A 13,859-nucleotide genomic window follows, 5' to 3' on the forward strand; every position below is an offset into this window, starting at 1 on the left:
CCCAGTATGGTACATCTCCCGTTATCATGAGCAGTTAAGAAACACATGCCACATACATGAGACGTGGCAAACAAACAGTTATAATGAGGAGCGCGGAAGCCGTTTTTCAACAATACAACTTTAATTAAAATGACTTAAATCAGGAAAAGAAAGGAGCACTCACATAGGTCGGTCGGTAATCCCAATACCCAGTTGAATCAAATCAAGTGCAAAATTGGCAAATTGACAAGCAATTTCAGCATTAAAAGCGGTGACCACATCCCAACGCTGAATGTTACTGCGAGAGAACACGGGTTTGGCAAGGAGTCCCACACACTCCAGATGCGCCACGTCGGCAATCGCAGGGTTCTAATCCCAAAGGCAGGCAGACAAATTCTCACTGCAGGTGTATGTGTTGAAGCAGTTCAAAACCACTCGGAAAAGTGATGGCAAGGCACTTGTGCTTTGTAAGTTCAATCACTTTTTGGGGATATGAACATGTTGGCAGACATCTTAATCCTAGAACAAAAAGAAAGAAACACCAGTCTTCAAATTCAGAAGGGTATCGTACAACACAAGAAAATACACAAAAGAGACTAGGTCGCATCTCACCTAGGCCCTTAAATACTTTTTAATTAGGCACCGCAAAATATTCAATTCCGTTTCTTTCGACACTGTCATCAGGAACGTGCGCAGACATATGAACAATCCATTCCTATCATTTAGGGCCACACAAGAAAGGAAAGTGGTCCTAAAAGAACTTAGTCATACGCACTAGGTAGCAATATCATTGACGTAACATTGAAGGAACCCATTGCCACACGAAGAGATGAGTCAGTGGGCCAGCTAGCCTTACACACAAGCGATAACCTTGGAGGGCAATTTTGGTCCTGTTTATAAAAATGAGAGGGTGAAGAAATGAAGTCATGGCAAAACGGTTATGTTTGAATATTAGCACACACAAAAGCCCTGGGATGTAATCCAAGACTTAAAACTAACTCGACTCGCAGCCGCACTCATATTTTTTCAACATTGCGAAAAAAATGTAGAATACCGGTTGTGGTTTTGTGCATATAAATACAAAAGCAATCTTAAAGTCATTATATCATTTTTATGCTTACACCCACATATGTAGAGATGCTTATGCGTATTTATTGGAGAGTGAATATCATACAGCTTGCTTTTTTTAGTGTGCAACACAAAACTATGGTTCTATTAAAAGCAATTATTGCGTTTAGTTTTAGTGGCACAAAACTGTTATACTAAACATCCAAACTTGTTATTTTAGATTTTATTGGCTGCCTTATTGTTTTGTCTCTTTGATGTAGCGGGTACTTCGATAGATTTATTGACGTGGGAATTTTGGTAGGGGAGGCTGTGTCTGTTACGGGGTAGGGCCTATTGAATACTGGACTCTGCTTGGTGCCAATGACGTTGCGGACCTTCATTTAGGCAAGAATGTGCCTGTTCGTAGTAAAGTATTATTTGACAAACATGGAGGTGTTGTCCATGAACACTAATTGAGGATTTCGCTTTGCCGTTTCTTCGCGCATTGCTCAGGTAAGAATGAATTGTGGTTCATGCGTTGCTGTCGGATACACCCTTCCAAGCAAACAGTTTTAGGTGTCCTTGTAGCCACTCCTTTGCATATGGATTCACCTCGGGCAATAAAGACGTCGTAGCTTAACCCACGATGAAGTGGTCGCTGAGTTCCTACTTTACATGTTCCACTATGAAAGTACTAACACGAAACCGTGGACTGAACTTTCAGTCAGTGGTGTAGAAGTCCATGAATAGTGAGAGTGTTTCGTGTTTCAAGGGCAGGTGGTAGTCCACCGGCACAGATATTATGCCAAACTGGATAATGCGACTTTGACTGTACGTTAATTACGCAAAGGCTTGAGGATAATAGGCAAGAGCAAATCGTTACCTACGATGTGTATATCGAACCAATTAATGCACGAAGATCGTGACAGCAGCTCATGAATTCCAACTCATTCTCAACTAGGTAATGTGCAAAGTAATGGCGAAGGCGTGATTTGTACTTAGTGTTTTTCGGTAATGCCTTTATGCTTATCAGATAATGCTTCATCAGAAATAGACCCATTCTTGCCGAATTTATGGTCCAGATAGTCACAGGCGGATGTCGGTTGACTTGATGCAAACCTACGAGCTTACCAATGGGGTCTGTCTCCGCAAACAGCGACGAAGCGAACCTTATGAGATGTGACTACAAGAAAGGTGACGAAGCTGCTCTTGCTGTTACCATTACTAACACCAATGTTACCATTGACCACTGCTGTCTCCTCACTGGTTTGGCCCCAATTCAAGTGTTAACGCCACCTGTAATTGGTCCTCCTGTTGCAAAATGCACCACGGTTGTGCTACCAGTGCAGCTGCAGTGGTTTGGAACGCCAACGCCGCGCTGAATGCCCTTCGTTTTACTCAAGTCCTATCTATGACCCCCAAATAGTCTAATAGTCCTCTAAGGAAATTGTTCATCCCTTGCACTCGCATCCTTCGAACTATTCACTCATTCACTGTGCTTACCTGCAGCAAACAATTCGGAATATTTCTCCGCAAATTTCCACCACTCGGTTTGAAGCAATGATGACAACCTGGCCAAGTCAATCTTCGAAATTGTCTTTTTAATTATCTTTGCTCTTTCCACCACATCACACCCCACATCCATCCATTTGGAAATCGCTTGAAATTGTTTTTTCTCACTCATGTCTTCTTGACGTTTCTTCTCCAGCAGGACTTCAAAATACTCTGCTGTTATCTGCATCAGCGTTTCACTTCGCAAACACAGAATTGCAAAATGTTTTTTCATTAGTGGAATGCACAACGACATCAATTCACGATTCAGCGTTGTCACATTGTCTACTGACCACGCTTCTGCCACGTTGTCTAGGGAAGTTCTTCAGACAGTCAGTTGTAGCTCTTAGAAAGGCCTCTTCTACCTCCTTCTTAGGAAATCCACACACCATTCGGCGATGGTGGCGGATCCAAGGTTGTGTGCCAGCAGGTAGATTGGCGTTACATTTTCTGCCGAAATTGCGATGCTGCCCGTGTACGCGTAGTTGATGGCAGCCTCGACAATACTGAATGGAAGCTAACAATGGCGAAAATCGCCTTCACTGGACTGCGATTTCACCGCATTGAGAGGCTAATTGTTTCATCAAAATTGGGAACGTGGCTGCTACTACCAGTCGGTGTGCCTCCACGTAATTTCCATCCCTTGTCTAAAAGTCGAAGCGTAAATTCCATCTTTATCAACTTACTGTGATCCACAGATCAATCAGTTTGCCTCGTTCCCGTAAGAGGCATACTTTTTGGCTCAGAGATGAGCCTGCGGTCTCATTGGAATAGCTCACCGTCGCCATAACTTGCTGAAGAATTGTAGTGTAAAGTAAGGAGACGGCGAAATGCCTTTTGTGTCTAACACAAGACTCGTGGAATTGGATGAACGCCCACGAAGGTGTTGTGCGTTGCGTTGAGGCCATTGAGGAGCAGCCTTGAAGAAAGTGATGGGAAGGGTGTGGCGCGCGGAAGATGGGTGCACCTCTGCAAACCGATTAGCGGAAATTAGTTTTGTACTTTGCCTGAAGTTAAATACAATACTTTGATTATTGTTTTAACTGTTCGTCTTGGTTATGCGGGCATTGAGAGCTTTGCTTTTGCAATTCTGCTCCCCAACGTGGACTTTGAGTAATGTCAGTTTTCCCCATCCCTTCTGTGACTGGCTAATAGCCATTCTGCAAAGACTTAGCCACTCCTCATTAGAAGCAACATCGAAATTGGATGCTTCGTGATAAGCATTTAGGTGATGAAGGAGGAGCATCAGCTGCGGATGCAAGAATTTGTGAAGGCTCACATTTATATGACTGCTTGAATGGAAATGGCTGGAAGAACTTTGCCTTACATCGCCTTTTCCAATCTTGTTATTAGAAGTCGTGATGCCCTCAGGTAAGCCAGTGCATGTGATCACGATGTGTATCTTCACATCGAAAAGCATTTCCCACTAACTCATTTTCCTAGTTGCATTTGCTGTGTCTTGCTTTAGTAGCACATTATTGAGTTACCCACTACATGACAGTTGGTGATGCTGGGTGCTACACAGTTCAAACTTAAGCAGCTTTAATTTGTTGCGTGGTGCTCTCATTTGATTGTTTTTTATTTACGTAGAGGAGGAAGATACCACTGTGTTGACTGACGGGACTGGTCTAACTTCCTCACCTTCTGGTATTCAGCGTTGTGCTCTCACTACAATGGCTTACAGGTAGGCGAGGAAGGAAGCACCGTCTCGGCTGGCGAATCTGCCCTGACTCCGCAGCATTTGAAATGTGTCTTCCTATGCGCGGCTGAAATTCATACTAGAACATTTGCGTGAGTTAGTGCAAATTACCGGCCTTTTTTCATGCGGAATATCACAGCTAGTAATCTGCGCTTTCCCGGCAAATCTGTTTCCACTTCAGGGCCCCATAATGCAGGAAATGCATCAGACGTTATTCATTTGTGTTTAAACCCCGACAACAGCGTTACTACTCCCAACAACAATGTGACCCCTAATAGTGAAAAAGCGTTGACAACAAATACAGAAATTGTGCAACGTTATTCTTTGCAAACATTTGGCTGTTTTTCGATCAGCGGTTGAACTCGAGTGCCATTATTTTGAAATCAGGTGGCACAATCTCTAGTATATTCAAATATCTGATTCTAGAAGATAAATCATGTCACAGAAAGAGATGCTACGCAAACCTTTTAGTCTTGACTACTGCTGTCTTTGTTTCTTTACGTCAACGATTTGTTCCAAAAGTCTCGTAGTTAAGCTGTCAACAATTGGAGTGCATTTTTGATTGCATATACGTCTCTCTGTTTGTCTGTGATGAGGCTTCTCTTTAAAACAGGCACAAATAGATAATGGAAACAACGCCTACACGAGTTGTAGGCTACAATGCAGAGAGCGTGTTGGGTTCATCACTCGACCTCCTTTCCAGCATGTGATGGTACTGTTTGCCTGCACCAAATTGTTGAAGCACAGCAGTGCACTTGACGATGATAATGTGGACTGCATGCAGTCTACATTGAGTAGGCAATTATCAGCCCACTTCTCATGGCTGTCAGTGTGCCTCCCGGTGGAAAGATGAATGTGGGCATTTGCGAATACAAAGTTGAGTGGATTGCGCTAAAGCGGTGGAGTAGTGAAGTGCGGACTGCTCGTGGACACCAGTAGAACTTGCTCGCTCAAACTGACATGCCTTGGGTGTGAAAACCATGCCTTAGATCAAGTCCACCTTAATCACGTTCAACTTATTCCGCACCACCAACTTGAGTCGGCTAGTTCCTTCGGCCCATTAACACAACTGTTTTTTCCTTTGTTACTACTGTCCCCAAACCCAATCTGACTGAATGTGGTTCGGCCAACTGTTTGATCACCTGCATGGAAATGTAACAAGCATGAGTGACAATTTTACTAGGGAGGGTAAGATGTAGAAAATTTATTCTTCCTATTTCATAACGATGGGAAGAAGTTGGGGCGGGCTTGCAAAACCACCTTAAATCATTCCCTATTTGTTACAATGCAGTGAGCAAGAAGGTGAGAGGTTCCATTTGAACTTCACCCAATCCCCCGCATTACGCTAGGGGGCATCACTTCTAAATCACTAATCTAATGAAAAGGTGCAAATGAGCATTGTGTGATTTGTAGCTTTAATGCCCCCTCAAACACAGCGAACACACCATGCGAAGTAATCTGTCAAACGTGGGTGCATTGTTGAGCAGGCTGTGACAAGAATGCACATTTGGCTGTTGTTAAAGGTAAGGAACTGCAAAGCGATTCCTCGCCGGTCGATGGGATGGATTGGCGATGCGGTCGAAGTAGACGAACACATGATAAGAAAGCTCACTTGTGTGAGGCGGGTAAAATGTGTAGAATTGGAAGTGAAATGTGCAAGATCTTCTCCAATGCTGCAGTGCAAAGAAGCGCCACGTAAGAGCCGTCATAGTTTACCTAGTGAAGTGGTCTGCGATGGATCCTTTCATCGTCTCTCAGTCGCTTCTGCTAGTGTCCGGGACTTGTCAAGTCCTACTCGCACTAGCCTGCTTGCATTGTTATAGCATCAATGTTTTGAGGAGGAGTCTTCACTCCGCAAACTTTGCTCGTGCACCATCTTGCATAAGAATGCATAATTCAACATTTTCTTTGTCAGTGCAGTGGTATGCACATCGCCTGGAAGAGATTACCCAGAAACAGCACAGTGGATAGGAGAGAACAACAAATCCTTTATGTGGCGTTTATTTAATCAAATTACCAAGATTGTTGTAACTCTCTCTTGCATTTGTGTGAGAACAACGACCTCTCTCCACTACTACTGCACTGCATCACGCAAAGGGTCAGCGTGGTAGCGCGCTCATCTATAGAGCACGAGCTGGAGAACGAGTAAGGCATGACGGTGCAATTCACTTCATTCTGTACACGTACAAGCACGTACATGAACTTCAACACTCGCACATCACTAGTGGCGCCGGTGTTGAGCACCAAAACAATTACTATTCTTCCACCATTTGAAGCTTGCCTGAGATACGGAAACACATGGTAGCAGCATGGTGAGGGTGGATGGCTGCGTCAGCTTGCAGCACAAATGTGTAGTCTCAAAACAGATGGATGAGTAAAGGAAGCGCTAGTAGTGACTGTGTGAGAGTAAAAAGCGAGTAGCCAAATATGGGAATCAGGTCTACTGTTTACCTCACAAGAGGTAGATATTGTATTGAAGGGGGTAACAATACTGTCAATTATTGTTATCGCCTACATTGGTTAGTCTTGCAACCGATGTCAGTCAATTAAATGTTTCCAATCGTAAATTGGTCCTATAGGCGAGCAATAGGAGGGTGAGCTGCTCTGCAGATGTGATTCTCCTCACCGAAACACTTCTCCAACTTGATGCGTTTGCCACGAAATGGAGGTTGGCGACAGCGCAAATGCGCAACGCGTTTGTAAGGAGCAACTTTGGGAAAGAGGAAGCACGATTGAGTGGGGGCACTGAGAGGCATACCCTGTGCACTCACGGGGCACATCTTGCCTCATTACCAAAGGCAGATAAGTGGCGTCTCTAGGAATGAGGAGTAGAATGTGGGTTCGTTGTTGGTGAGAGGTGAAATCTGACAGGCCATCAATATGACTTCATTACCATGTCAAATGCTTGCCCTCGTTCACGTTGTGATTTCCCGCCTTTTTTTTTCGGCGTCGTGCGGGAATTTTAGACAGTGCATGACAGGAGCATCTGTATCTCGCCCGCCCAGAGCATGTTATGACCTCTCATCATGGAAATCTTTTATTAATCAAATGCCAGGATTGGTCACTTTTACATCTCTTTTATCATTTTCGCTCCAATTTTACTGCCACGAGATGGTTAGCTCCTATAGGGTAAAACGTGCCACCGTTCTGAAATTCCAACGGTTCAACCAATTAGTTGTTCCTAATGCATACAAGATTTGTTCTGCCAAAACAATGGAATGATTAAATTTCCGCGCACTGTAGCCAAAGAATATAAAATGTGGAGTATTTTGACGCAAGCAGAATGAGTGGATGGAGGACTTTTAGACAGAATTGTCATGTCGCTGTCTAACATTGCTCGGAGAAGAGCAAATTGGCGCAAGCGCTTAAAAAGTTTTGATGCCTGTCACACGACACTCGAGAGACAAGATAGAATCACATATCCTCTGACAATGAAATCCGCTTAGTCAGCGTGCAGAGTAATTTGGGATTAACTATGGGTCACCGACTAGATTAGAATTATGAAAATAAATATTCATCGAGTTAACTGCAATGCTTAGGAAATTCGCTTGCTTTGCCCAAGTAGTGTCAAAAAATAAAAGGATTGTGGGCATAGAATAGGAAATAACGTTCTCCTTTACAAATGCTTAGTTGTTTTCCGATTAGAAGTTAAAATCGAGTGCCATTTATTTGAAATCAACAGACGTACCCTCTAATATATTCCAACATGGAAAACAGGGAATAAGCTAATGTGGTGCAGATATTTTATTTTTGACAGATTCATACAAAGGCTGGAATAAAAAATGATTAGTTATCGTTTTGTTTCTTTTCGTCTACGATTTGGTCTTAAGGCCGCTGAGGTGGATTGCTGAACCTATCATGGTCGGCGGTTACTTTGCTCTCGCTGTAAGGCTGAGTTGACTGAGTAGGTGCCCATAAATCTAATGAAATTAGAAGGGACACCCAACTCTTGTTGCGGCATACGCCGGTGATTGATCAACTATTCTGGTTTTACTATTATAACACTTGCCGTTCCCTAATCATGAAGCATTGTTTAAATTTCCTCCTTTTTTGTTATCCATGTACGATGTGAGGATTGTTATCTTAGTGGTCTCTTAATTTTCATAACGTAGACCTGTTAATGGCTAATTTTTTGCTTTGCTACAGTCAGTCCTCAGGCGATGGATTTTCCAAAACTCCAACTCGGATGGCTTACTACTGCACAACCAGATTGTCCTCTACTGGAATGTGATGGGCATCTACAGCGTTACAGCAGCTGGGAAAACTCACTGGGCATTCAGTAGGGTTGTGTGTACCGGTGTTTCAGTCAGGCCTGCAGGTCGCCTCCTCAGGCATTCTTGAATGTATGGGGCGGTAGGATTATGGATAATTGTACAAATCTGCATAATTTGCTTTAATGTGCCGTATCTTGCTTCTTGTCTTTTTCTACGCACCAGTTTGCTGCTTTTTGCTGTAGGACTGGGCTTCATTTGTGGATTCTTAGATATGCTAGTTTTAAAGTGAAAGGACTGTCGAAATGTTTATCGCCTCTGTTGCTCTTTTATCGTGCGAATAATTGTATTTGAATGGTTAAAAGGAGTTTGGTTTGGCCTCAGCTAAGTAAGAATTTGTGGCAATGTTGGTAGATTTCGCTACTATTAAAATCGCTGGGTCCGAAACAATAGCATTAAATTTGTAGATAATGTTAGTTTATACCTATCTTTATGTTTTTAGCAGTGAGGCCAGAAGAAGCGAAGGGGTTGTTTTAGATGTGGACGAAATATATTTAATAGACCTAGCGACAATAGGTAATCCTATAGTCAGCTGAAACATGTTGTTTACTTACTTGTCTTTTTTGGTTAAGTCGCGGAACAGCAGAACGTTTTTACAGTGAAATCTCTAGTCTCCTGACAGCTCTCTTGTCACTGTGGTTTACAAAACAAGTCACTTATCTGCCCCTCTGGGGAAGGTATTCTTCATGCCACCAATGCAGTTGCCCTTAAAGGGGTGAAGCAAATACTTTCTATGCCGAGTAGTTTAACATAAACGAGTTGAAAATGAACTTTGCCTGTGAACAGGCATATTTCTCGCACCTAAAAATGTATCGGATGTTTTTTTTGCAAGCAGTGCTAAACTGTCCATTTGAATCCACACTTCGTAATTTTTAAGTGAAATATTTGCTATTTGCAAAAGCGCTCCAAGCCCCAAGAGAGACTGCAAATCCCCTTCCAAAAGTAGACTGCCTACCCCCAACCCTCCCTTTTGATGCCTCTTGAAGTTACAAATCAAATGCCTGGCTTAATGATTTAGGTCTGCTTCTGGTTGTTGCACGTGCGCGCTCGCATTGAATGTCTGTGCAGACACCGTCCGAGTTGAGACCACTTGGAGGTGCGACTGAGCCAATGGATTGATCGTTGGGAGGCGGAGAGTTGTCATAAGGAAGTTGAGGAGGTGTACAAACGTGGCGACTCCTTTTACCTTCGTGCACATAAAGTGAGTTCACTGAAGCAGTGTTCGTTTTATATTTGGTTTGTTGACAGGAGCACTTATATGCGACGCTCTGAGCTACATGTGTGAGCGTGCGTTTCATTAATGTGATAGCTGACAAGTGATTGTAGCAAAAGGATTGGTTGATATTGTTAACGTTTGGAAGAGCATAAAAAATGTGAGGGGCTGTGGTGTCTGTCTGTCCTCTAAGGGAGGGTCTTGTCACTGAGGTAACATCTTTGTGGTAAAGCAGAGGAGGTGGAAGTGTGGAAGGAGAACTGGCATGCAATCGAAATGGATCATTACGTGGTAGAATGAATACCCATTTTCGTGTTATTTTGAGTATTGTGTGGGCAGCTTGCAGCGGTTGTTACACCCACACTTCTGCAAACACCAATGGCAGTGGTGCGATGAGGAGCAAAAAAGAAAGGAAGGCAATGGCGTGTTGATAGTGTCCGAGGTGATGTTAGAGAGTGGCATCTGAAATGGATTTTGGTGGGAATAGCACTCCCTCATAATCCCTTCTTTAAGGTAGTCGCATTGGAGAAGTCTATTCTTCTGATAAAGGGTGGCTGGAGGGTGGAAATGTTCAACGGTGAGCGTGATTTGTGTGCGAATTGCTGTTTGCAGGGCTGCTTAGCCGAAAGTAAAGTTGTGAGTCCTATTGCACTGATGTGAAAACAGTAAATAAGGCTTGAATTCACCTTTTGGTTGAAATCCGAAACGATTTACGTCGTCGAAGGGTAATGATTCCTTGCAATGCTTGAAAAATTGCGGATTGTGAGTTGTTTCTTCCCCTCCAACTTTGTCAAATAAGTCGAAGAGTAGGATGGGTTTGTATATCGCCTTGGATGAAGGGCGATGGGATGTTTGAGCACAGAAATGCAGCGTTTTGAATCAGGAAGCCGAAAATCTGACGCTATCATGCTCCTGCCCACAAGGGAGCGTTACGCTTCAGGGTCGTTCGCACCTCCTTATCGTCTCGTGGGCAATATTTTCCCGTCTATTTTCTAGCCAATAGGATAACGAGACCGAGACACCGACAAATGAATTCCTGATTTTGAACCCCAAAATGACGACGATTTCGGTTCTGTGAAAGGGTGTTCCGCCTCCTGTTCTTTTTGATCATGACTATTGGTACGAAACTGAAGTAATGTTTATTTGAAGTGGACATTGCAGTACGTTTTGCGTATCTCCCAAGAAATGGACAATAATGTAGAGTGGGTGTGGCACAAGCACTCGAATTTCAAGGGACTTCACTTCAGCTTATCTTTATTCAAATGAGTAGGAAAGGGTGGATGCTTGGGGCAAAACTTGTCCAGTTCCTGCAACCAAGTTTTTGCTATTTTGCAATACCTGTAAGACAATTAGGAGTGGCATTGTGCATGTGTTTGACACCGATGGAGGTTGTTTTTCACCGCCACACTCTTGCTCCGCCCTACACGCTCGGTCCACTCGGCGACGCTTTGAACTGCTTTACTACCTCACTGTGTAGATGAAGCCATAGTTTAAAATTGGCGGGGCGAAATTGTAGACAAAACAGACCAACCCTCCTTTCTTATCATGTACCCCTTTGTTGGTTCGCTTTTTTGTGATTGTGATACCTATTTTGTGTGTCACGATGAGCTGTTCGAAAATGCCAACCCAAAATACCATGACGTGTTCGTCTCATGTGCTTCCAGGTTTGCTACAACAAAGTCTTCTTTCATCCTCGTATAAAAAGAACTTTTCAAAATGGTTTGGCACAAGATTGGCGTCCTTTAAGGGTTGCAACAGGTGCTTTTTTCAACTGCGTAGTTCTTAATAGAGAAAAGTAATTTTTCCCATTCTTGATGATTCAGTGACCTGCCGGAGTGATTTTTGCAGATAGGCGGGTGGCCAGAGCACATGAGCGTCTTCTCTGAAGGTGGTTGTGAGGTTGGCGAGTCGAGACGCGTTTGAGGAGGAGGTGGTGAGGTGGTACCTGAAACAATGTCGATCAAACTGCATGTCGTCGAGGTGGCGACTGAAGCTGCGGAGGAAGAATGAGCCGAGGAGGCAAATGGAAGGCTCAAATGTGTTCCGCGTGTGTTCAGTCAGAAATGCTGTAACATTGCATTTATAATTTGCTTATTGTCAGAAGAATTCCAATGGTAGAATAGCATGTCAACGAGCGGAGAGAGGTACTGCTGTAGGAATATGTTCCCTGATGGGCAGTTTGTTTGATGATTCAATGAAAGCTGAGGAGGATGGGGTGTAGAAGGTCTGAATTACGAATTGATCCACTACTGCTTTGCTGATTAGGCGGAAAAGTGGAACACACAAAGCACTGGCTTTTGGCAGAACACTTACGTCAAATTTCGAGTTGACACGCCTTAAAGCCTGCATTAATAAAGCACTCGATGAGGAGGCATTGGATTTGTGTGGTGGAGGGACACCTCCCTCAAGGGGTAAACACGTTTCTTCTTGAATGACCAACCAACTTACCCTAGAATAGTCGACTTATTGAATGTTTAAGTCACAAAATTAGTGCACAAGCATTGAAGGAAGTGCTAGAGGTCGCATGACAAGATCAAACGCAACCGACATTTGCCTCTTCCTCTTCTCCCTCCGTCTCAACTGTTTTCAGCCTGCCATGTCGGCTGTAAGCAGATCTGCACTTCTGATCATCATCAACAAAATTATGCACTGCGTACAGTGGTTCTCGTTTAATGTTTCAAATGTTAATGAAGTGAGTTGTGGAGATGTAGTTCCATTATCCGTGAGCCTGTGTTCACCATCAGATTGGATAAATGAATTTGCCCCTTTCAGGACGCCAGTTGTGCGAGTTTGACGGCTTGCAGTGCAATGGAAGCGTCAGTGAAGACGCGTGTCAGCGTCGTAGAGGAGGCCGTCGCAGCGACAGTGGTGACAAGGTGACAGGAGTGTGCATTGGACCCTGCATGCGTTGTGACGGCGTCGTCGACTATTGGCTCGACGAGCGGAGAGTGTGAAGACTGTCTCACCCTTTGAAACCTTCAATGAGTCCTTTCGCATCGCCTTGCGTAAGTGACATTGGAGGGTGTGGGCTAGAGTTCCAGCTCTTAGATTGTTTCGTTGTACCGGCCAGTGAGAGGGAGTTGAATTAATAGTTGTATGGCAGCAAATGAGTGAAGAAATTACTTTCCTGGTTGGTACCATCTTGTTATAAAACACCAAATGCTTGCAAATAATTTGTTTGATGTACTTTTCATGATTTGGAATTAAACCTAATCACGCTTTGCTTTGAAGGACATGGGAATGCGATGGTCTGTAGCAGTTTGATTCTCCCCTGTAATGTTAATAAGTCATGTCAAAACAAAAGACGAGTTGTCATGAGCCATAAAAGGGCTGGGAGGATGTAAACTTAGCCGTGACTAATGAAATGGAGGTGGCTGGAGGATCTTTGCCTAATATCGCCATTTCCAATCTGTTTTATGTCAGAAGTGGCGGTGTCAAAGGAGGAAAAGACAGAATTGTTCCCTCTCCCGCCACCCTTTGAATGGGGCGCCGTGGGTTGGCGGACCTTTGAGGTACGTTGGGGCACGCGAAGATTAGGCGATAGCTACGCAGATCTAATTGTTGTGGACCTTCGTTTAGGAGAGAATGTGCCTGTCCGTAGTGGAGCATTATCTGACAAACGTGGAGGTATTGTCCATCAACACTAATTAAGAATTTCGCCCTGCCATTTCCTCGCTCATTGCTCAGGTAAGACTGAATTGTGGTTCATGAGTTGCTGCCGGATGCACCCTTCCAAGCAAACAGTTTTAGGTGTCCTTGTAGCCATTCGTTTGCATATGGGTCTACCTCAAGTAGCAAATGACATCGAAGCTGAATCTACGATGAGGTGGTTGCTGAGTTCCGACTTTATGTGTGTGACTATGAAAGTACAAACACAAAACCGAGGACTGAACTTTCAGTCAGTGGTGTAGAAGTCCATGAATAGTTAGAGTGCTTCGTGTTCCAAGGGCAGGTGGTAGTCCACCGGCAGAGGTATTATGCCAACCTGGATAACGCAACTTTGACCATGCATTAATTGCGCAAAGACTTGAGGTTAAGGGTTAAAAGGAAATTGTTGCCTACGATGTGTACATTGAACCGATTGCAGCACAAAGGGCGT

At 43.8% G+C, this 13,859-nt stretch overlaps 3 protein-coding genes across 3 annotated transcripts in view; 2 read left to right on the top strand and 1 right to left on the bottom strand. All coding sequences in view use genetic code 11, as the record gives it.

Moving 5' to 3' along the window:
- Nucleotides 1-999, bottom strand: part of EGR_04910 (hypothetical protein) — a gene marked incomplete at both ends in the record, with an annotated part of 2,148 nt that extends 1,149 nt beyond the window's left edge. Inside the window, 2 exons of the mRNA XM_024494159.1 lie at nucleotides 189-348; nucleotides 979-999. Coding sequence (XP_024351396.1) covers nucleotides 189-348; nucleotides 979-999 — 181 coding nt within the window. The remainder of the gene's footprint in view (nucleotides 1-188; nucleotides 349-978) is intronic.
- Nucleotides 1,000-2,159: 1,160 nt separating this feature from the next.
- EGR_04911 (hypothetical protein) lies at nucleotides 2,160-5,215 on the top strand (the record flags this gene model as incomplete). Its single annotated transcript, XM_024494160.1, has 4 exons — nucleotides 2,160-2,324; nucleotides 2,954-3,206; nucleotides 4,168-4,261; nucleotides 5,107-5,215. The coding sequence occupies 4 exons, from the start codon at nucleotides 2,160-2,162 to the stop codon at nucleotides 5,213-5,215; spliced, it is 621 nt and encodes a 206-aa protein (XP_024351397.1).
- A 7,298-nt stretch (nucleotides 5,216-12,513) lies between these two features.
- Nucleotides 12,514-12,714, top strand: EGR_04912 (hypothetical protein; the record flags this gene model as incomplete). Its single annotated transcript, XM_024494161.1, has 1 exon — nucleotides 12,514-12,714. The coding sequence occupies one exon, from the start codon at nucleotides 12,514-12,516 to the stop codon at nucleotides 12,712-12,714; it is 201 nt and encodes a 66-aa protein (XP_024351398.1).
- Between the last annotated feature and the right edge of the window lie 1,145 nt (nucleotides 12,715-13,859).

The sequence above is a fragment of the Echinococcus granulosus genome (assembly GCF_000524195.1).
Source record: "Echinococcus granulosus chromosome Unknown EG_S00033, whole genome shotgun sequence".
In the NCBI taxonomy this organism is placed as follows: domain Eukaryota; kingdom Metazoa; phylum Platyhelminthes; class Cestoda; order Cyclophyllidea; family Taeniidae; genus Echinococcus; species Echinococcus granulosus.